Source organism: Tauraco erythrolophus, chromosome 14 (assembly GCF_009769465.1).
Source record: "Tauraco erythrolophus isolate bTauEry1 chromosome 14, bTauEry1.pri, whole genome shotgun sequence".
In the NCBI taxonomy this organism is placed as follows: Eukaryota; Metazoa; Chordata; class Aves; order Musophagiformes; family Musophagidae; genus Tauraco; species Tauraco erythrolophus.
The window spans coordinates 16,952,517-16,977,268 of NC_141478.1; the positions used below are offsets into that span (position 1 = coordinate 16,952,517).

General features: G+C 38.7%; 1 protein-coding gene across 4 annotated transcripts in view; it reads left to right on the forward strand.

Annotated features, from left to right (window-relative positions):
• The window catches only part of TJP1 (tight junction protein 1), a 199,049-nt gene that overhangs the window by 32,226 nt on the left and 142,071 nt on the right, over nt 1–24,752 (forward strand). For 2 of the 4 annotated variants that reach the window (XM_086619997.1, XM_086619998.1), the window contains exons 1-2: nt 576–742; nt 9,440–9,572. In XM_086619997.1, coding sequence (XP_086476123.1) covers nt 576–742; nt 9,440–9,572 — 300 coding nt within the window. Of the gene's footprint in view, nt 1–575; nt 743–9,439; nt 9,573–24,752 lie in introns of those variants that run through there. The other 2 variants (XM_086619995.1, XM_086619996.1) reach the window with 1 other exon arrangement.

Below are 24,752 nucleotides of genomic sequence, written 5' to 3' on the forward strand. Positions count from 1 at the left end.
CGGGGGGGAGGCGAGGAGTGGCCCGGCTTGTGGAGCGAAGGGGCAGAGGGGGAGGCCGAGGCCCCGCCGAGGGCCTAGCGAGGGGAGGAGGCGGCGGCGGCCGCCTGGAGACAGCCCAGGTGAGGAGGAGGCAAAAGCAGGGGCGAGCGGCCTGGTCAGGGGCAGGTGCGGGGAGCGCGGCAGGGCGGGAGCGGGAGCTCCGCAGCGGGGTGGAGGGGCGGCGGGAAGGCGCGGCAGCAAGTCGGGGGGCAGAGCGCGAGGTGCGGGGGGCTGAGAGAAAGAGAGTGCGACAGCGGGAGGAGGAGGAGGAGAAGAGGAGCGTGGGCCCGGGGGAGGGCAGAGCGCGGGAGCGCGGCGGGAGGCGGAGGAGAGCGTCAGCTGGAGCGGGGATAGCGGGAGCGCGGCGGGAGGCGGAGGAGGAGAGCGTCAGCTGGGGGCAGAGATAGAGGGAGTGCGGCAGGAGGAGGAGAGTGTGAGCTGGGGGGGCAGAGAGAGAGGGAGCGCGGCAGGAGGAGGAGGGGAAGAAGCACGACGCAGGGACGGCAGATGCCTGGAAATAAAAATTTGATGATTGCATGCAGCGGCTGGAGAGACTCTGTCGGTGGCGGCGGCGGGGACGAGGCAGGGACAGGGGGGGCGACGGCAAAATGAAGTATCAGAAATACCTGACTGTCTTGCAGATGGCCATAGGGGTGACGGCCTCCAACAGGGGCAGTCTGATGCCCTTAAAGAGGAAGCTGTGGTGAGTAGGCACAAACGGGGAGGGCGGCACTGCGGGCCGGGCCGGGCCGGGGGGGCCGGGCCGGGCCGGGGGCGCCGCGCCGGGCCGAGCGCGGGCCGCGGCGGGACGGGCGGGCGGCGCGGCGGGGGGTTCCCCTCAGACATGCGGCCGCGCCGGGGGCGCCGTGCCGAGACCCGGGCGAGAGCGGGCCTGCGGCTCCCGGCGGGCATCTCCGGGGCAGAAAGTTCCCGGCGAATTCACCGCCAGTCGTGTGGAAAGCGCCGGGAGGCGGTGGCGGTGCGGCGGCGCCGGAGGAGCTGTCCGCGCCGCGCCTCGCCCGCCCGCTGGAGGACACCCGGCTGGGCGCTTTCCGCGGCCGCGAGCGAGCGGGGCTCCCGCTCGGAAGGGCTCCCGCTGCTATCGTACGCTTCAGGGAGACCCGCTGTCGGACGCGGTCAGAGCACGGCCATGGCAGCTCCTGCTGCGGGGCGCGGGGCCGCTCAGCGGGGTCTGCCGCTGGCGCGACAGCCCGAGTGTTGCCTCCGACGGCCGCGCCTTCCCCTCCCCGCCCCGGGGGGTGCGGGCAGCCGGGGTCTGAATTTCCCAGCCCCTGCTTCCGCTAACAGGTGTATCTTAAAAAATGGGAAAAGGGAAATACGAGCCTTACAGATTAGCGAGTGACAGAGGCAATGCTGTTCGTATATGATCATTTTGATTTAAAGCCTCCTTTTCACCTGACTTATTGCCACCGTTTTTGTGCTTGCTGATTGTGTGCTGAACTGATTTTTCTGGATGAATCAACGATATGTTGTGAAAAATGTATTAAAGCATAATGGTGTAATGTGGGTGAGTAGGGCAGTGACAAGCATATGGCACTGCGATACCCAGTCACTCGTGGACTTGCAGGAGCCCACTGTTAGCTTGACTGAAGCAGTGGGATGTGTGTCATCATCAGGACAAATTATGAGGAGAAAATCTGTGAACTTGTGAAGCCAGATTTTCTGGGAGGAAAATATCAAGAACAAATTTGTACACTGAGAGTTACTTGTTTATAAAAGACCAAGAGTCATACTTAAGTGGTAACGCTCAAATGACTTTCTTTCACTGTACTTATTATATTCCTAGTGAAGGAAAGTAAAGTCTCACAGAAAGCATGATAGGTCATTTTATTTAAAAATAGGTAGTTCACAAATGGAAATATTTTCATGTCAGCAGTGTAACAAAAATGGGCCTCACATGAATTGAAGAATGTGGATTTTTAACTTTATTCCTCTCTCCTGCCCATCCCCCCCCCCCCCCCCCCCCCCCAGTCTGCTACAGTAGACTGTCAAGGAAATACATCACTAGAAGAAAAATAATGTGAAACTAGTAAGCTTTTTTGTCATTAATTACGAATCTTGCTATTCTTGCAGATAAGAAAACAATTTGGCAAATCTATTAGTCCTAACTCTAATGTACAAAATCAAATGTAGTCTTAGACAAAAATATTGTCATACAGATAAGTTTTGTTACATTTAATCAAAGGTTTTTATAGTGTATTCAATGGTTTGATTTTGATTATGTAAGTTACATAAAGCATACTGTATCTGTTTTATTCTGCCCAAATGCCACTCCTGTCTGTGTGCAGCAGTTTATGTATTGGTGTGTTACTTCTTTTAAGAAGGTTACTTATGGGTAATATAATGATTACCATTGTTCTATTTCATATTTCCTGAGTCTCCTTGGAAATGTTCTCTTTGCTGGCATGTTAAAGTGAAGGCATCTGTATTTGTGTACTTTAAAATTGAGTCTTAAAGGACACAATTTAACTCCTACTTATGTCTTCAGCTGGACTTAGATAAGCTGTGTATTGCCTAGCTTTGTGGTGAGATTCTGTGCTTTTTGAGGTACAGCAAAACAATATAGTAGATTTCTACTGATACATACTATAAGCATTGCATTTGATAACATTTGTAACTTGACATCACATTGCTGCAATGCAATGCTATGTGAAGATTTAGTTGACTAAAAGTGTTAAAGAAAAATAAGGTAACTTTTTTAAATTTTAGGGAGATGTATGAATTACTTAAGCAATTGAAAGCATGTCTCTGGGATATCCTTATTAATAGGTGATATGATATTATGTAGTCAAGTTTCTTTTGAGAACTTTAATAGCATTAGGCATTACCTGTATGGATAGAATTTATGCTTACGGATGAAATACTGTTTTCTGATGCATTTAGAGAAATGCTTAAGGATATTTTGTCGTGTTAATTTTTTCTTGTGCATAGTCTGTCTCAAATAATGCATTAAGAAAATCTGAATATTAGAGAGAAGAGTATGCTGCTGTTACTAAAATCAATGCAATATTAGAGTACATTTCCAACACGTAAACCAAAAGTGTATTCCAGTACTGTATCACTGGAAATGACAGAAATACCTAAAGAGAATGTATAAATCAAGTCAATCTATAATCAGAGGATGCTTTTACATCTCTCTTTATTTACTTATTTTTTAAAACTTACAATATTCTGTTTAACAGATCAGATTCATAAACTCTTAGATGTGTTAATACATACTGTAAGTGGAATCAAAGATATAATTTAATGAAAAAGGGTTAAAATACTCATCTTTTTTTTGGTGGAGATAATCCACCTGAATCCTACTGAAAGAAAATGAAAAAGATAACAACAGCAATGTTTTATTTCTTTATTGAGCATCTGTCACTCCAGTTTTCTCCCGCTTCTCCCCAAAAATGTACATCCTATTCCGTGATGCCTGAAAGCAGAGCTACAAATGAAAACCAAAAAGGTGGACACCAATGTCTCATGATGGATTAAGAATAAATTGTTATAAACTAGCTGAGAAGAAAACAGACAGAAGGAAGCTATGCCACAGGCTTGCAGTGGGAACTGATGGAGACAGAAACTTGCTTGTGTTCAATGTGGAGCTTGATTGTTTTATGATGAGGTTTACTTGGGGCAGTAGAGTTTTAGACTCAGTGATGGAGGAGGTTGCTGGAGTCACGAATTGCTGATTCAGACTCTTTCCCATGTTTCTGTGATGGTGTAATCTAATATGTAGGAACCTAATGAGATTAGTAGGATGGTTTTGATTGTCTTGCTGGGGGAACAGTATTTGGATACAAAACCCACCATCATAATACTGCTAGTATAGGTAGAGTGCAGCAGGGAATGGCATTTGCTAAGGTGCTCAAGAATAACTACTGAGCTGGGAGCACCTTAAAACAGTGAATTGGTGTAAATATTTACTGGAATCCAAATATATGCAACTTAAATGCTTTTACAATAGGGAAATGCTAAATCACATTATTAAGGGGAACTGCACAAGTAGACCATAATTTCTTGTCACACTGAATGTTATGTTTCTCTACCTCAAGGAGAAAGAGCAAACAAACAAACAACAGGAACAGGATATCCTAGCAACTCTAATAATTCTTCTCACTAATATTCCATTCTGTTTCTTACAGCATTTGTCTCTTTGAAAGGCTTCCTCTGCTTTAGCTTACTCCCCTATGCTCCCCTTGGTGCAAGGGAGTGCAGAGTCATGAGATAAGACAAAAAGCTCAATTAGTGATAAGTTTTCATTGTGAAGAATGTTATGGAAATGGCTGAGGCTTGTCCTTATTTACATTTTCTATGTCTTTTAAGAATGATTGGTAGTTGTCTGAGGCAATCTAGGTTACAGAGAAGAACATAGGTGCAACGCACTACAGAATTTGAATTTTGACAGGATCCAATTCCCCTGTTTGGTGCTATTGTTAAAATAACGTGTGATTTAAAAGCCTAGCTGTTTAATGATAGCTTCTCTTTTGAAGATATTGCACAGGCATGTTTATTTTCAAGCACAGGAGTAAACTTACTGGAAATCAGTGAGGAGTAACCAGCATGTCTGGAATTAAGCACCAATCGAAAAGCTTTGTTGACTTAGAGTCTTTATGTTCAGGCTGGGGCTTATAATGTAGAAGTCCAGCCTTATAATGAAGGGTGCCTGTATTATCATTAGGACCATCCCTAGGGACAAAGTGCCATTGTTTATTTATGTTCTAAGTAGAGTCATATTTGGAATAATCAAATAGTGGCAAATGTCATTTCAGTATGGAAAGCAACCATCAAAGATTGAACTTCTTCTGTGTCTCTACAGAACTATGTGGAAAAATACATGTTACCAGGATTGATGTTTTCCATTTTTGATTACAGATTCCTGTTAATATGTGTTTGAAATGGGGATAACAATTTCAGTTTAGCCCATTGTAAGGGTTATTTGTGTTGCAATTAATAAACTAATACTATTTTTCTGATGAAGGCAGGATGCTGTGCTTCGAACTGAAGATGTTTGCTGAGATGCACAAGGATTTAGCATAACAGCTGACTGCTCAGTGTTACTAGTCATTGCTTCAAATGTGCCTTTCTTTTTCCCCAAACAGATGTTAATATTGAGCAACTATAACTGCTAGGTCTTCCAGTCTGATCAGTGGGAGTAAGTTTCAGCTTTTCCACCCTTGTGTTTGAGCCAGAAGGCATACTGATCACATTCAGCTGAGCCCAGCTGACGTCCTCGCTTTTGGTAGTATCGAGGAAGCCTGTCTACTAATCGGAGGACATACAATTACAGAAATTTTATTCATCTCTCAATTGAGATCTGTGTTACTACTAGAGGTAGAAGTTTCTAAGAAGTTTGACTTGCATGTTGTGAAACTATTTCTCATAATATTTTGTTAGAAGTACCTAAATGCTATTTGTTATAAGATAGGCAGACAACTTGCAGTATATGTGAACTGTAATAATTATGTCACCATTAAAAGTCTTGTTGAGTCTATATAGCTGTCAAAAACTCTCTATATCAACTCCAGCACTTCGAAAAGAAATACAGAAATCGTCTGATTTCAAGACTTGTTTTTTAAATATTCTGATGCTGTCTTTTTATAAATTCTTCAGAAGACTCATTATTAAACAAAAAGATATTTTTTTGGAGTTCTTAAAAGACATTCAGGATCCAGTCAAGGTCAATGAATCTCTTGTAAGAATTGTGGATAATAAGTAAGGCCCTCAGGCTCTAGGTGGGATTTACAAAACAGTTCAATTTTACTTGTCTAAAATTTCCTAAAGTTAATGAATTTGGTTGCCTTAATTTAGGATTCTTGTGATGAGCTACATTAGAAATGTGTTATATTTCCAGAACATTAAACGCGTTCTTTGAACAGAAACAGCACATTTCAAACAAGGCATCTGGAACTGTTCGCTCCCTTCAAAGATCTTGATGCTGTATCCTACTTTTTAAATCTCTACACTGCCTTGAACATACCATTCTTAGGCTTTGATTGAATAGCACTTGCCTTGAAGTAGCTGCTGAGTTGCAGATGTTTTGAAAGGGCTCTTGCAAATCTTTCTGCTTTAACCTGTGATAAGTCTTCTATACCCTGATGCATGTACCGCAGCCAGTGACTTAGCAATTCACTTATTAATTTTCTATTAATAAAGCAATACAAATAAAAGATGAAAGGAGATAAGTAAATTTCATGAATCATTAGTTTTTTCAAATGTAAGGTTCAGATGCCAGAACCACAGAATATTGCATTACAGTTTCAGTATCCATTTAAAAAGAATAAACTCAGTTTCTGTGATTACATTGAGAACGCAAAACAAGATTCAAAAATGAGAAGGATTTTAAGAGCTGTTTTTCAGATTTTTTTAATAATTTAGTTTCAAGTCAACCTCAAACGCTTTGGGCCTTGTCTTATGAATTTGGACTCACTGAAGCTGACACTGGTGTTTATCTTGCAACTTTTGAGTTGTATTCCTTGTGGAAATTTCCAGTATTTGAAAGAGTTCCTGTTGCAGTACTGCACAAGTGTTACTGGAAATGGGTTCTTGAGAGTTTCGTTGCTGCATCCAACATTCTGAGAAGATGAGGTGAAATAGATCCAGGTATGTCCCAGGTCTGTTATTGCTTCTGTTTGCTAAAACTGTAAGAAGTAGCAGAGGCACTGGAAAAGCTGATATTTAATTTCTTTGCACTTGTCCCAAAGTTTCCTCATCAACCGTAGAGTCAAAACCCCATAATTCTGTAAATATGGTTATCTTGCCTCCTATCCTTCCTTTGGTGCACAATACAGTGCAAAGCTTCCAGATTGCCAGTAATGATATTGATTGGATTTTTCTTTGGTTGGTTAAATAATACTTTATTTTCTTGTAGAGACACCTAGAAATTAATGATTTTATAAAGGATTGAAGGGAGTCTTTCAATCGTGATATTTCTTCCCATAAAGTTATGTTTTGAAAGTTAAATATGATTTCTAAAAGCATTTTTCTCAATCTCAGAAGCTAATAAGTAATAGCCATAATTTATTCTCCAGCTGAATGAAATGGTGGATGGATTCCAGAGGAAGCAAGTTCATTTTTTCAAGTGATTTTAAAGAGGAGTTCGCAAGTAGAAGTGCCTTCAAAATATATCATTAGTTTAGTTCTTTGTTAAAACTGCAGAACTTTGATTAGCCTGGTACTTTTACTTGTTTTTCTTTCGCATAAGGTTTTTCTTACTTTGTTTTTTTCTTATGTAAAGGCTTCTCATATCAGAAAACATTAAAAGACTTGCAATTAAAGAAATGCACGTTTATAGGTAAGGCCCTAGAATAAGTGGTTTGAAATATAGTTCAAAATTAAGAAAAGCCCAGTGCAGCTTACAGCTGTTTAAAAAATTTTCTATTAAGTATAAGGAAGAAGTACCAAGTGTTTAATTCGCCAGAGGTGCAGATGAAGATTTATTGGCTGAAGTGGTAAGTAATGAAATAGGCAGCCTTCAAAGATTTTTCTGGAGAGAGAATTAACTCAGACGTTTAACCGTACTGAAACAGTGGATCTCTCTGTGGGCTCCAATGTCTGCATATAACATGGGCTCAGAATTTGTACAGTTAATGTGCATTTGGATTAACTTTATCAGAGACGTTTGGAGAGCTCAGTAACAGCAGATACGTTCATACAATAGAAATATACTATCACCATACATGTCACTCTCTGTGGAACAAGAATTGAGACTGAGCAGTTGTCTTTGGAAATTTGTCCTGGTCATTCTTAAAGACGTTTTAGCAGGGAATCTCTGACAGTTTTGCGGTTTCTGTACTGTGAACAAATATGTTAGTGTAGTAGCTGGGCATGTTTCTCAAAATGTAATCCATATATGATTATACCAAAAACCTGGTGCAGTTTCAGCAGGAATTTTATAATGTAATTAAAATGTATGAATGTTATAGTTATGTTTCTAGTTAGAAATTTTGATTTATCTTTGCAGTTAAAAATTTGCAGTAAATTAACCCAAGGGGAAAAAACATCTAAAACAAATTACGATATTGTTGAGAGAACTTAGAGCAAGCTGTTAGCGTGTGTGCGTGTGTGAAAAAAAAATGCAAACAAAATATTTATTTGGTAACCACAGCAATTCAACCAAAAATGAAGGGCTTTAACTTTATAAATTGAATGAGATCTTATTGAATAATAGAGTCTCACTAATTAGAGAAGTGTATTCAGCTTGTGGCTATTGTATTTTGCACTTTGAATTTTGTATTTCAAGTGTTAACATAGCCCACTCTATGCAACATCTTTTTTTGGTGATGTGTTTGTATAAGATGACACCACCTTTCTTTCTTTGTGTAAAAACATGTATGTACATACCAAAGCTGTTAGAATTCTAAGTAGAAGAACCTAAAACATGTACTTAAATATTTTTTGTGAGAGAAATTTTAATGGTTGCAGAGAAAAACACTGAACTACTGCCCAAAGTCTTGGGAAATGCAAAAAGATATGTATTATTTCTCATGTAAGCTAATTTTTGAAGTCTCTTATGGCTGCAGTTGAGAAAATATGAGACAAGGGTAAATCTGCACATGGAGAATTTTTGCGTTTTTAGGTGATTCTTGGTGAGCATATGTTGAAACCAGGAGAGCGTATTTGCTGGAATGCAGTTTCTCCTTCTTCTAATATGGTGTCAGACTGACTAGAGATTATCTTGCATTTAAAATACTGGCCTCACAAACCTTAGTACGTTTGGTTAATTGTTAACCCCACTTAATTTGACTCATTAGCAACTTCCAACAAGGTCCTTGAAATATGGATTGCTTACTCAAAATATTTTATTTATGAACTCTCCTTAGGACTATGTGTAGACTACAGTATGATGAAAGACCTTATAAAGTGAGTTCCTTAATGTACTACCCCTTTAACTTTAACAGATCCTATTCATTTCATTATTGTTCATTGTTATTCATAGCTGGAATAGCTGAAGTACCATTAGCACTCAAACTGGAAAAGGTCAAAAGCTGAATGCTGCCAGGCTCCTACTGATTTAACTGACAGCCATCAACATGTATCACAGGACTCAATTTTTCACTGAATTAATAGAGAAAAATGTTCCTTTAAATTTTTTAGATGTTAGAGATGTTTTTTTGTAATCTCTTTGGTGCTTCTCACTTTTATACAAAATTGATGACTACAATAGTTTTTGACTAAATCTGCAAGCAGCGGTGTACTTGATAGAAACTAGATTTCTACGTACTTTTGTGGTCTTATTTTGGCTCTTAGTGATTGAAAACTAAAGCTTGAAATGGTGTTCCTTCTTAGTATAGCATGGTAATGTTTTCTCCTTTGTAAATTTTTTATTTTAAGCAAATGTATTCAATAAAAACATATACTCTTTGTCTGATACGTGGCTCTCTTTCTTTGGCAGGGTAACTCCATCTTCTGAAAATCCCAATGGTGCTACCTGTAGTGTAAGTCAGGGAAAGCCCTCTTTAAGAAGAATAAAAGGGAGAATACACAGAAGCAAAAGTCTCGATAGCATTGATTTCTGTGAATTCACTGTAAGTACCATCTCTCTTACATTTATCCTGTATGAAGTTACGAGGATCATGCTAATAAAGCAGTGTCCCTCTTGCATTGGGTTTATCTCTGTCAGAATTAGGAAAGGTATTGTAATTAATGATGTTGTAATTGCAGTTCTACACTGCCAAATGTTAAGAACAGTGATGTTACTTGTATAATTAGTGATGCATAATTATGGTTTTGTTCTTCAGCAACCATTAGATATAAATTTTGATGTCAGATTTTAATACTGCTGTCTGCATAAGATGAAGAAAATAGCTGGAAATGGAGTAGATATGACAAATGAAATATACTTTCAAATTCTGTTTTTATATTTAGATTTTGGAAGTCACATTTAAAGTAAAATAGATTATTTCTTCCAAAGCCCACAACATTATTTTAGTTGTATATGGCTATTGTAGAGTACTAGAAAAAGAAATAAATCTTCCTAAAGATATATGTGCTTACAGCTGTTAAAAACTGGTATCACAGATGATATCTTACTACATTTAAGCAGTACTGGTATATACTTATTTTCTTCTTTTTGGTTAGGATGCATGTATATTTGTTTTACTGTTTTGGAAAATTGAATGTGATCATGGTTTCAAAGAACTTGTATAGGTGGTTCTTTAGAGATTTAGCTGAATTGAGAGAGAAAACTGGGATAGTTATGTAGTTTTGAAATACTAAAGTAATGTCAAATAATATGTTAAATTATAAAGTGTTTATTAAATATGAGGATGAAAGAGGTAGATAGGAAATATGTGCTGTCTTTAAAACATGCAAATCAATAGTGATGTGAAGATAATTGTCTGGCATTACATGGTAATATAAACAATAGAACATGTTCAGATGCAATTTAGGAATATACCTTTATCTGAAGCAAAATAATAGTTTGAGTATGTTGCGTCATTTGGTGTGATTTTTTTTTTTTTTTTAACAGATGACTTTTTTTATAGCGTAATTGGTATTTTTTTCTCAGGACTGTTTTGTTTCTAATTCCAAAGTCTTGCAGTGCTGTCTTTGGGACAAAGAGCTTGTTGTGTGCTGTTTAAGGAAGTAATGAAATTAGTAGCAAGGATTTGGGATTTAGTGTATTCTGTGGTGTTCAGATGCTTCTGACAGGCTGGGTACTGCAAAGCTGGGTCCCGTAACTGGAGAAACACACGTGCAGGGAGCCTGTGCTCGGTTCTGTGCTGTCAGTAGCTCGCACTGCCCAGTTGAAAGCTACGTGTGTCTATGCAAACTGTTGTCACAGTAGTGATATTGGTGTAATCATTACCTTACTGAAGGTTAAAAATTCCCTTAGGGAATGAGATTACTGAAACAATAATTTTAGCTTGTGCTATATGGTCTTCATCTGTGTGGTCCTATTAAGGAGTTTTATCCAAATCTATCTCTACTCTTGGGGCCTTCAAAGAAAAAGAGATTATAGCCAACGGTAAAAAGAGTATCTTGCATGCTGTAAAAGCTTTGCAGAGAGATTTGAGACAGATCATAATGCAGCATGTCTGTTTCTGGAGCATACAAATGTGTACAGCATTGTATATGTATAAATTCATATGTTAATAGCTAAGTATTGATAATTAGGATCAGGATAGGAAGCTTGCTTATTCTGAGGTCTCATGTTAAAGGATGATAGAAGTTTAAATAGTTAAGTACACAAATCAAGAGTTATAAGTATGGATTTTCTTGCTGATACATAATTTAGAATCACACTGAAATATTTCTCGATATTGTATAACGGTACTTTTGTTGTTTTAAAATGGCAATTAGAAATACATCTAAAGAAATTGTCGAGGAAATTAGTAGGTTTAAATCTTTCTAGAGTGCTCCCAGAACTGGATGTTTTTCACATTAAGTATCTTTTTCTAGGAAGAAAGCTCAGGCACTGGCAGATACAATAAAATTGAAAATAAAACATTTAGAAGTGAGAAATTCTTTTACCCAATGATGGGAAAGAGCTTTTTAAAACTTTCTCTTTACAACTGTTTTAAGCTGTAGTATATACATTTTATGCACAACAAAGATGAAAAGTTTTGAATTTTAATAATGGATAATTTATATGCTGACAAACTCGATGTGATTTGAGCATCCAGTGAACTGTTGGTTTTCTTCATGATGTAATTAGATGGAGATCCATTAATAGTTCTGAGTGTCACTGCATTTCACTTTGAAATAATTAATGCCTATGTGCATCCCAAACTGATCTTTTTGTAATTTTTTCTCTATCACTAAACAAATTCTTACTGAGGACAAATCCTAACCGCAGAAAGACATAAAAATTAAGTTATACTTTCTTTTCTCCAAGTGTAAAAAAAAATGAGTCCCAAGTTGGAAAGTTCTGGATTTCCATGCAATAGGCGCATATAAAAATGCAATACATGAAAATATTGTATTTACTACTTTACTGTGACTTCAGCAATGGCAGGGGATAAGTTATGGGAACCACATTAAGCTGGGAGACTCATTAAAAACCAGGATTATTCTTTGCGAGGGAGGGGATAACTGGAAAAGAGCCTATTGCGTGTGTAAAATTGCAGTAGCGGCTGAAGAGCGACTTGGAGGGACTAACACAGGTGCCTTGTGAGAGTTGTCTGAGATGAGATGATGCTGCCGAGTTTCTTGTTTACCACAGTTAATAAAATCAGAAGTTTGTGGTATTAATGGCTTTTAGTTATACCTGTGACTCTTAATATGGAGAGGTCTTTGCCTATAAAACCTCCTTATTGGATGGGCTGCTGCTGCAGTGACTTAGCGCAAGCCTCAGGTGTTTGTGAGGGACTGTCGAAGCGCACGGCTCCTGGTTGGTGTGTTTCATACCGGTGTTACCGTCCCATAGCTGGCTCACACTGTAGTATCCCTAACATCCTTTTAGGAGGTATAAATTCTCCCTGATTACAAGTGATGAGAATCTGCAGGATTGCTAACAAAATCTGGGCTTTGTTTCTTAGTGATACTGATGCTGTTTTAAGTGGATGATACTGGGGTTTGTCATAGTGATGCCTCTCATTACTGTTTTGCTAAGACAGCAAGCGAGACGATAAAGCCATGAAATAATGTTAAGCCACAGGGTGATAGTACAGCCGCTCCCTTAAAGCGTCTATCCGTCTTCCACTTCTTGCATCCTTTTTCTTTTATTTATCCTCTCTATGTATTAGTGCTACCACTTAATCAGATTAGAAGCTGTTCCCACAATCTAAGTAAAACCTGTTTCATTGCCCTTGAGTTCTTCTTTAAGGAGTATCATCATGCTGTGCTTCCCCAGATACTATCCCTTGAAATACTCAGCTTTAGTGGTACGTATAAAAAAAATAACAAATCTTTACGTGTTGTTGACTGTGGGTAAATGGTTGTCTCAACCCAGAAATGTTGCAGAACTTCTACTCTGCCTTGCAGGAAACTTGGGAGAAAAGAGAAAGAGCAGGATTACGTGGAATACGTACTACCTTGTAGCATGAGCTTGTCGTACTAATGTTCATTACATCCATATTTTAATGTTTATTACACTGAAACAAACTCTGGCTTTGCACAAGCTACCGTGTATAGCAGTAGCACTTCCGAGTCCAATTCATCAACAGAGATTTTGTACTAGGCATTGTGCAAACACAAAGTGTTTGCTCTCAAGGACCTTACAGTCTATTTATAACAATAGGTAAGATGTGACTAACCTTTGATTCTTTAGCTGCATATGGCTCTCAAGCTGTTCAAGTGCTGCACCAGTGCTAGGACTTCTGAAGGTCATGTTGGGATGCAGGTGCAGTTTGGGACTGCCCTACGTGACAGAGCACTGGGGCTGCTGGGCAGTTGTTGTCCTCATTTGTGTGTAAGCTGCCTTGGGAGTCTCTATGACAGCTCTGAGGTGTAGGAATGGATCTGGTGGTTGCTGACCATGTGACAGATTTTGTACATGGCTGATAGCACTACCAACATTGACTACTCCTACAACGCGTAAACGCAGAGAAATTGTTCCCTTCTTTCCCTACAAGACAGTGATCATGTTTTGTGGGAGTGACAGAAAGGGTGACTTTGAAAGCATTTATAAGGAACTCATCTCATGAACTTTAATGGAGGTGGCATGTCTAAGATACCTTCTTTTTCATGTTTAGTATTGTAACTCTTTGGGAGTTGAGAAATCACTAAAATTAGCGTCTTAAAAACAATACTTCTAAAGGAAAATGGACATAACACTTTCCTGCTAAAATCAGCCTATGTTGACAAAGGAGCTCTCCCTGGAAATCTGAGCACTGCAGTCATTATCAGTATGAATAAGTCCAGTTCTGCATATTTTCTGGAGGCAGCTGGTGCTAGTCTGCTCTCAATAAACATGCACACAGTAAGTTTTTAGTTAACCTGCAGTCATAGTGAAGCAGATAATTTCCAGTGTACTTCCACTTGCATCAGGGTGGAATTCCAAAGAATGATTTTGCAAAATGGTGTATAAATGCTGAGTCTTTTTTTTTTTTTCTCCACTTTTCCATTCTTTTCTAGTCTTACCTTTTTCAGATGCATTGTTTTGTCTCTTCTTGCCATGTACTGACAATGAAGTGAATTTGGCTAGAATCCCTGTGTACTACTGCTTTAGAGGTCAGCGCATGTCAGCGTGTGAAGTACAAAAGTAACACAGTAGGGTAGGAGATTCTCCAAAAGAGGAGAAAAGAGAGACAGCTAAGTACCAAGGGCAGTCTGAATAAAGAACTGTGGAATGCATGACAAAATGGAAGAGGCAACAAAGGGAGAGATAATCACAAAGTGAGAATTAGCGAACGCGTGATTGCCTTTTTTACATAGGAGACGCATGTGTTCACCTGTAACATTAATTTTTGCTTCACTGTAGTAAGTATTACGCCATTGAATGGGTATGATATCTTATATGCTTTCTTGCAGAGATGTAGAAGCTCAGTATTTCTCTCTGTGCTTGCCTGCTCTCATTAGCAGGATGGAGTGATTGACCTTGCATGCTCTCTGTGGGGATATGTGTGTGCCCATCATGCTCTATGTGCAAGGAGGTGCACGTGCACCCGGGTGCTCTGACAGCAGCTGTGAATGAGTGTCTGTACATTATTTTGCTGTGGCTCTTGTTACTAGGAGTTTCACCTGCTTTTTTCAAGGCTATTTAGAGGCTTTAACTTTCATGGATGTTTGTGATGACATCCTTATTTCACTTCCCCAGTCTCTTCGGTAGATTTTTAAAGCGTATGGCAGGCTGAAGAATCAATTTGTTGTTTGAAATGTTCTTACCAGTGTGTTGGGTAATTGTTGCTGTGATTAGCTCCACTCCCTCCAGTGAAAAAAATCTGGTGATCAAAACAGAATGCTGTGCTATACTGTTAACGAGTTCATAGAGTATATTGCTGATCAAAGCAATCTGGTCTGTACTGAAGAGCATGGATTTATTGCAGTTTCTATTTTGTTTAATCTAATGTAAACTCGTCTTCCATTAAAATCATCTTATAAATGGCTTCTGAGGTGGTAGATATTATTCTGTAGTTTGATTTATTTTTTTTTTTAAATAAAATTGTTCTGGTTTTATACTTTCATTTGCCTTGATTTTTCCTGCTGAGCATTTTAATTTGAATATGTGTCTGTAAAACTAGTAAAAGGATAAATGAATAATAACACAAATGATACATATCAGAGTTATTTCTTACAATGGAGACGTAGAAACACTGACATTCTTTAAGAAGTCCTGCAGGTATTTTGATTGTCTGTGTAGAAGTGGAAGGAAGAATTCATTAGCACAGCTGGAGTCTTGTGAATGCCCTTAATTTGTTACTGTTCAGAGAAGTGTAGTTGTTATGCAGCTGTTTCCAAGAACTAAATCCTCCATAGTAGCTTAGACTTGCTTCACAATATTGTACTGACTCATTTATTATAAGTTTCATCTATTGATGGATATATGAACACAGCACTGACCTTATGCAGTAGAGCCCATTTTGGCCAGTTTGTTTTACCTAAGCTACTTTAAATAATACAAAAATAAATATTTTATTTAACCAATTAACATGTTTTACCGTTAATGAAATGATAGTACTTTACATTTTTCTTTTGTACTTTATTGGTTGAGTACATAGAAAACAATGCAGAAAAATACATATTACTGGTTTTAACATAGATAATTAATAGCTTTAAATACAGAGGGGGAAAAAAAAGTCTTTTTTGTTAAAAAAAACATTAATTAGAACAACTTTTGAAATACAATACTGATGGAAAGAGAAAAAACTGCAGGCTTTTGATCCAAGATTATAACTCCTCTGGGGAAAAGAAATATATTTTCAGCATTGTTTATTCTGTCATCTTGCTTTTTATTTAAAAACAATTCCAAAGTTTTATATAAGAACTATTCTAAATGTCAAGGCAAATTATTAAGTCTCAAGCATAATACTAGGTGAAGCTTATGCAGCCTTGAGATTAACCTAAGGATGTTAACCATAAATGAACAACTAATTTAATTTGCTAAATTTGAAATTGTGATTGACCTTGATTTGTGCTTCTGAACTGATTCAGACTGATTGATTCATGTTTCTGAATAAATTCAGCATTCCAGTTTAAATCTACCAAGGGTATTAACATCATAATTGTCATTATACTAGGGACTGGGTTTTCATTTAATTTTAATTGGAAATATATTTCTGAGTACATTGTTTTTAGTTTTTTTATTTCTTCTCAGAATGGCATTACGAATTGAGGCAAATGGAGATGTATTGAAATACTCTTTGGCATTTGTTAGAGTAACACCTGGTTGATCACTTCAACACCATCATACTTGGTATATGATTGTGACTTGTCGGGTCTCTAATTTCTTAAGAAAATGTCAAAAGATATGTAGGCCATCATGTAGTTTGTCTTTAATTATATAATATCAGATCCCTTTTGTGTGGCTGTAAAGGCTGCTAGAGTCATGTATTCAGTCTCAGTATTAGAGTGCACAGGCAGTTACCTTCCAGTGAACTGAAACCCCAAGCATGATGAAATCCAATTGTTTGTTCTTAAACTCCCCAGAGATCCAGAGAGGTCTTTGTGAATGACCACTATCTCTGTTTTTGAGGTATCTCTGTGAGCTCCCTTGAACCTCTTAATTTCTGAACTGTATTCTGTATGCATCCACATGATGATCAGCATTATATTAAAGTAATTTGATGGGATGACTTGGGGAAAAGAATAACGTTCATAGAAGTATAAGCTTCTTTAGGTAAATGCTAATGTAATGTTTTTATTCTGAATATCAAGGATTCTTGTTATAGAATAAATACCTTAATATTTTGTTAGGTGTTACATATTTTTCTAGTAAATAATTGTTTCTGTCCAAAATAATTTTATGTGAGTGGATCAAAACTGGTTTTGAGTCTAAGTGCATTTATCTTTCATGGCAGAAAGTCTCCACTGCTTTATTTCTAGAGTAGAAGTTAAAATTATATTGCTCAACTATTTTCCTGTTACTGATAGATTTTATTTGTTTGACCCTTCTCCACTGTTGTGCTCAAAGAGAGGCAGACTGGTTACATATGAGGAAACAAAGACTGCAACAATTTCTGTTGCTGACTCTCAGCCTTGTGCTTAAAAAATAATAGGAGTGTCAGTATGAATGGCTTTTCAAATGTATAACTAGAATGTGTGTGCTAAGAATTCTAGTAGCATGTCTGTTTTAGTATTTTTATTCGATCATCATTTTTTTTTGAGTTTGGTGGGGTTTTTTGGCTTTTGCCAATTTTTTTTTTGACCATACCAGAACTGTTTCCCCCTGGAAACTAGAATTTGTGAGTGATTAGTTCTAAAGGTCTTATAAAATTTTGGTTTTATTGTTAAAAAAAAGCGCTGTTTCTGTTCACTAAAGCTAATTGGAATTTTCAGTCATGAAATACATGTGTAAATGTGGGAACCATTGACAAGTCTGCAAAGATGTAATAATTCCATGGAAATAATAATGATCCTGTAATGCAAGTACAGTCAGCCTCAGCATGCAGTCTTCAGCAGGGGCAGAAATTTTTCTCGCTGCTTTTTCCATTGAAAAAATGGAAATGTTTCTCTTGACCTTCAGACACTTAGTTTCTGTTACTGTCTCAGAGGCAGATTCCCTTGTTCTGTGCCTGGCAATCCTGCAGGAGCCCTTCTGGTTAAGGATGGGAATATTAGTATTCCCCACACACTTAAAACTTGCTTGCGCACTGAAATGAGCAGAAGAATATTTTCTTTTTGAAATATTGGAATTGATCTACATGAAAATTCAAGGTGTCTTCATAACTTACACACAAAGGCAATAGCCACAGTTATAATGAAGGTCTTCAGGTTTTCAAGAGTTCTTAAGCAACAAGCCTTTCACTCAGTGGGATTCTCTTAAAGTTCCTGTCTGTTGGTATTCTCAACAAGCAGTGTTTTAGTCAGACAGGCCAGCTTGGTATGGAGGTACTTCTGGAGTTTTCCAGAGGAGCAGGTGCAGATTTATTTGCAAACGATACAGACAAAATGTCTGCAGTTGTTGCAGTCATACTCAGTTTTGTTTTGATAGGCCTGAAAACACACGGTCAAATATTAAAGGAGAAGTTGGGAGGCAAGCTGGGCGAGATCTTGAAATACATTCGGTCTCATTAGAAGGTCTTTGAAATTATTTTTTTTCCTAAGTTACAATAGAATAAATATTATTCCAAGTATTCCATAACCATGACTTAGATACTCCAGTCAGAATTGCTACCAGAACACTCAAAATGAGTTTTCACAGCACTGGGTTGTATTTCTTCCTTTGCACTTTGAAGAAGGTCTTTTTAGTTACACAGAGAGATGAGAAGATAGTGTGAGTTCCTAACCAACTGCAGAATACCTCTTTTTAAACTAAGCCGTGCTCAAGGTTCTCTGCTGCTATCCAGGTGCTGCTCTGCATATCTGTCTACATAAATTATATAAAAATATAAATATACAAGTGTTTTATATATACGTACATGCACATTGCATTTAATATACAACATTTACTTTTTGTCAGCATGTTCTCTACATAAATTTTAGTTTCGTTGACTAAACTCTTCCTGTCAAATTATACTGTCTCTGCCAGTAGCGAGCATCTCCAAGAGCAGGGCCTGACCCTAAACAGGCAGTCCTTCAACAACAGTTGTAAAATGTCATTGTCACCCTGACAAGGTCTGCTTTTACCAACTTTTTTTCTTTGCTCTGTAGAAGTCCTGATGGGTGCTCAGGAATGTGTTATTTATCACTCAAGTAAAATATTACTTTTTTTTAAACATTCTTCACCATTCCAGATAATTCTCCATCTAGCCCTTTTCCCATCTTTGTCATCCTGAATGACTGAGAAGTCTGCTGAGGCAGGGAACAAAGGAATTTGCCTTTGGTTTATTTTAAGAAGATGTGCCAGTACTAATGTAGAAGAATTGACAGGATACTCTTAGCAGTCAAAAAAAAATTTGAAGTATGGGCTGTAGCGTAAGGTTTTGCTGCAATCACTGGAAAAATATTAAAAAGAAAGAAAATGTTGTAAAAATAATGAAATATCATGCTGTGCATTGAAAGATGAAAATGAAGTACATTCCACCCAGCACCTAAGTCTTTAATCTCTTTAATCTGGAATAAAATAAAAAAGGTGGATTGTAAGCCCCTTGGAATTCAGACAACATGAATTTGCAAAAATGTCATAGCAAACTTCTAGGAGAAAGTTGGGGTTTTTAATCCAAAGAAATTTTTTTTTTATTTTTGAAGCCTGGGGCTTTGAATGGAAAACAAATTGTTTTTAAGTTGTTTTTAGATGGAAAAAGGAGTTAGGAAGCATTAATGGAATAGGGCAGTGAGCATGGGCTGGCTCATCATTCTTGCAGCAACAAAGACACTTTCAGATTGCAGAGATTCTGGCTTCTTTTGGCACAGACGTCCTTTTTGTCCTCTGGCACAGTTTTTCTTGATTTTTCAAAGAAATATTGGATGTTTGTTGCCCATCTATATCTAAGAAGAGCAGCTTGCTTCTCCCACTGGTGTAATATGCCTTTGCTTATTGCTCTGCGGTATTCCGTGAGGGAGCACGCAGGACTGGATAACCTCTAAAGAGCAGCTGCCTTTGGATATTTGGCACTGTTATTAGCAATATACTATTGGGATCACAGGCTCCTGTAATAAATTTAGCAGTCTTGGCTGTGCTATTGTTATACTTATCTAGCACCCCTCAGAGCTAGAGAATTTGGAAAGTACATATCCTATTCTCACTGTGGTGAATGCCACTGCATGAGTAGGAAGCAAATAATAAGTGTATTTTTACAAAGATTTGACATTTAACACTTGATACCTACTGATTTCTCCAGCTGTGTGCTGTGTTGCCTTTCATTGCCCTTGAGGACAGCCCAGGGGAAGGGGACTGAGAGGTTGTTAATGACAAAGAAGGGGAAAATCAGCAAGGAGATATGCTTTTGGGGCTGCCCAGATGTTCATAAACCAGAGAGGACTTTCTGAACCTGCTCTGGAGGTAGGTTAGGAATAGACAATACTCAAGGCTGAGCAATATGCTTTTCAGTAAGGTTTCTTGCAGTTCGTCAGGTAAAGGGAAAATAATCAAGTCACGTACTCCAGTGTAACATGGAGACTGTGCAAGCATGTCTTATTCTTTGACCTGATTCTGGTGAACGTAGAAGATGATCGTGAATTCATGTACATCAAAGTTAGATGCTGTCTGAAGTGCCCAGGCAGCACTTCAGCTGCACTATTCTAGGCGTAATTTTTACATGTGGACAGTAAAACGCTGCGTTGTGAAATCATGATTCATTTACTCTTAACGAGATAGAGATGTGAACTCCCAAATGATCGGTCCCTCAGCAGCTACGTGAAAGCTTTTCCCAATTTATAACTGGATATGCAGTCTATATTATTTTATTCTTAGACATGTGATCCCTGTGAAACTTGGTTGACGAAATTAGCCAGGTTTGACTTCTTTGGTTATCTACCAGTGTTTACATAACCAGAGAAATGCATGGCTTTTCCTTTCTCTATCTGGAAGGTAATGTGGGGGTGGCCTAAACTGGGCTTTTTCATATTGTACCATCTGACTAAAAGATCTTTCCAGTAACTTCCTCTAGGTTCACTGGCAACAGTTTTGGGCAGTATAACAAAATAGCTTTGGATACCTAGATGATTATTACCAAATCGAGTACTCACAAAGCAATAGCCATCTGGGGATGTAAGCACCCAAAGCTGACCTGCCTCATTTTTCCATTTTGTAGTAGTTCTTCTTTATGTTAACAGGCAGACTGGAATGAGTTCAGACACATGCCCAGAAATACGATGCATTAGTCTGAAAGTTTTGCAGCCAGTACTTTCTCATCTCATATTTGCATTATTAATCTCCTCTGAAGTATCTCTTTTGTGGATTCAGATCTGCTACTGCGTATTCTGTGAGGGGAATCTTGGGGCTTGAAGATGGGTGCATGAAGAAATACAATTTGGGATGAAAAACAGACTATTTTTTTAGAATGAGTGCAAACTAGGAAGGTAATGGATGAGTCAGCAGGATTTCTTGGATTTCATCCCAAACACCTAAAATTCCCTGACAGGAGCTTCATTTTTTCTTCTACCACTGCAAACTTTTCCATTTAAGATAGTACTTTCATGGTGCCTGCACTCGGTGGAGTGCTAACAGAAGTGGTGTTGCACGATTTGCAGTGTTACATATCTTCTGCTGATGCATACTGCCTTGTGAAGATATACCAGTATGGACAGCAATTGCAAGCATGAGTTATCAGCAAAGCATTGTAAGTAGCTCCCTACCAGTTGCAATCTTTCTTACAAACTTTCTGATTCTGATGATAATCTGAGACTTTCAATATAGAGATTGTGTTCTTTTCAGACTATCTTAAAAACTATCTTTGATAAATGAATGGGACTAACACGCCATGCAGCTTTGGGATGAGACATTAGGTGTCCTTGACAAGATCATAGAATGGTTAAGGTTGGAAGGGACCTCAAAGATCATCTAGTTCCAACCCCCCTGCCATGGGCAGGGAAACCCTCCACTACACCAGGTTGCTCAAAGCCTCATCCACTCTGGGCTTGAACACTTCCAGGGATGGGGCATCCACAGTTTCTCTGGGCAACCTGTTCCAGTGCCTCACCACCCTCATTGTAAAGAATTTCTTCCTTCCTTCTAATCTAAATCTGCCTTCTTTCAGTTTAAATCCATTGCCCCTTGTCCTATCACTGCACACCCTTGTAAAAAGTCCCTCTCCAGCTTTCCTGTAGGCCCCCTTTAGGTACTGGAAGGCTGCTGGAATAGCCATCATACTTCATGGCTTCCAAAAAGACCAGCTGAAGATCTGTAGGTATGTTTTTGTCCCTTAATGATTTTCCTTACTAGGGGGTTGTAGTGGCTTTTACATTAATTTTTACGCAGCTCATCTGCTGTTTCTTGTTTTCATCTTCAGCTTTTGTGGTTCTTATTATTTATATTACAGTAGTACTTAGAGCACCCTGTTAGCATCAGAGTCCCACTGTACCAGATGTTCTACAAACACAGAAGATGATTCAGTTCTCTAAGTACCAAATATGTTAAAATGTGTTAAAAAAACAGTAGTGCAGATATATCAATTAAAATTAATAAGGTCAGATGGTTTATCACCATAGTGATAGTTTGGGTTCCCCTAATTTTATCTGACGCAAGGCACTGCATGTAACTCTTTAAGTGTTGACTCTTCTACCTCTTCACATTCACGCGAACATCCTAAAATATTAAATATTCAGCAGATTGAGTTGGATTTGTCCAGAAATAATTTTTTTTTTTTGTCAGGGCTTGTAGTTACTCTGGTGTTAAAACATGGACACCTGTGCTGCCTCTTTCTGTGGCTGCTTCAATTAAAAGTGGAAGTGGATGCTCAGTATCCCATCAATGGGAAAGACTGTGTATGAGGGTATTAGAATGGAGCTCACCAAAGTGAGGGAGTGTTGGCAGACCAGAATGAACAGGATAAATGTGAGACTGAACAAAACAAAGGTGCTATAGGGGAATACATGGGAGGAAACTCAACCAGTGCGTTTTCACCCAAAGGACATAGTCTGGAATGTTTGTTTAAAAGCTGTATGTTCTTGTAGAAATATAACCAAGGAAACACCCTGAGTGGCATAAAGTACATTTGAGAGTAATGGCCTTTTAAAAAATGTTTCCTTTTTGAAAAAAAGAGAAGAATTCTGAGAATGTTAGTTGTCATCATTTTGTTACAATTCATAATGAGATATTAGAGGAGAGGATGTTCTATTTTAAAATTATTAGTCTCAGACAATTGCTATTCACTTGTAATTGTGCAGAGAAAGCAAACAAATTTCAGCAGAACGTCTAAGAATAAAAATGGCCATCTCTTAAATGTGACTGTTCCTTGTTTTCTGGAGTGCAAAGAAGTGTTCTCAGACAGTTTGTTGCTGATGAGGAGCAAGATGATCAAGAGACGAATGAGACCAATTCATTGATAGTTTTTGTGCTCCCTGACTAATGAATGAGCCTAATCTTGGTAGTGCTTTAGGATGCCACCTAACTAAAGATGATAATTGCATCTAAACATAGCCTGTGAAGATGCTCAACTTCAAGAGTTGTCACCTTAGCAGCTATTGTTATTAGATATACTTATGAAGCTGGGTGGGGGGAAATTGTTTTTGTACCAGAGAAGTTTTTAGGCTCTTTCTGATTGAAAGGGTGCCAAAGAACATAGAGAAAAATGCCAACGTGTATGTTAGAATTCTACCAAAGTTTACCTGGAATTGAGACAACTTTGCTGTGTAAACTATCTTGTAGGCTAAAGTCAGAAGTGGGCAGTAATTACCTTGCTGCTTACAAGCAGAAGCCTGAAGAAATAGAAAAATTCCAGACCCTCCAGTCTAGTCAAGATTTCTGTTTGTGCCACCTTTCCTGCAGGTGAATTAGATTATTTCTAGTTGTTCTGAGAAAGAAGAACAGTCTTTGCCTTATAGCATATATAAAAACGATAAAAAGAATGCAGGGATGTATTCCTAATGGAAGGGGCTTTTAACCAAATGGAATGGAATCTAAAAACTAAAAAAAACTTCCTCTTTAACATAATGCTTTTTTGTAGTCATTTTGGAAAAACACCAGTAGGGTGCATAGTTGGGCTGCACAGTGGTATGGTGTTGCCATTTACTGTGGTTTTAGTCCAAGCTTTTTGATGTATGTGGTGTGGGTTTTTTAAGTTCTTCCTAGGGAAGATTTTCATTGATCTCCTCCCTTGTAACTGTGAGAATGGCTTTGGAACTTAGTTACAGTATATATCAAAAGCTCAAATAAGAAAAGACAAAAAAAATTGTAAGACCTGAAAAAAAAAAAAAAAAAAAGAAACGCAACCCCCCAATGCCTTTTAAGTCACTTATGACTCACAGTGTTGACTGACTGAATTTGGCAGCATTTGTGGCATTTTGGGTATATTTGTGGAAGCCTACAATTGCGGGTTTTGTCATCTTTTGTATTCAATAATTCAACACAGATTTTAGTCTTTTAAATCATTTGAGTCCTTTCGAGATCTTTTCAGGAGTCAGAGTTAGTTTTGAATTACTTGAAAAGTGTTAAATAGATTATGTAAAGAAAGTGTGGTCTCCTTTGGAGGTTTTCTATCGTTTAATCAGGGGCAGAAAGCCTGGGAGCAGGGCCAGAAGTAAGGAGTTGGCAGGGACCGTGCCTCCTATAGAAGAGGAAAGAGAATTTGGAGTCTAAACCTGGGCAGACAAGGGGATGGAGGAGAATAAGCCAAAACCAGGGTGTGCAGCTTTGCAGAGAAGGGGCAGAAGCAGTGGGACATAAGGCAAACTGACAGCAGCCGTTTGACCAAACCAGGCTGTACTGTCTCTTTCACAGCTGGAGCCAACCTGCGTGTGGTCTCCGAGTTGCAGTCTCCTGCCCTTGTCCTGTCCTTAGGGACAGCGCTCTGCGGAGCCGTGTCCCCACATCATCGTTTAGCTCCTGCCCCGTCTATAGCAGATCCCGTGGGACGGGGCAGCGGGCGCACAGCCTGGCAGCTGTCACCCCCAGTGCTGGCACTGGGAAAGTCTGTCGCAAGCCTCTGACAGACCCTCTGCACTGCTCCGGGACCTTTACGTGACGTAAGGGGACTGAGAGAAATTGAGGATTTCAGCCTCGTTTCGAGTGAAGAAGAATCACCTAGTCTATCTGCTAGGACAAGTCAGCAGAAATAACTAAGTAC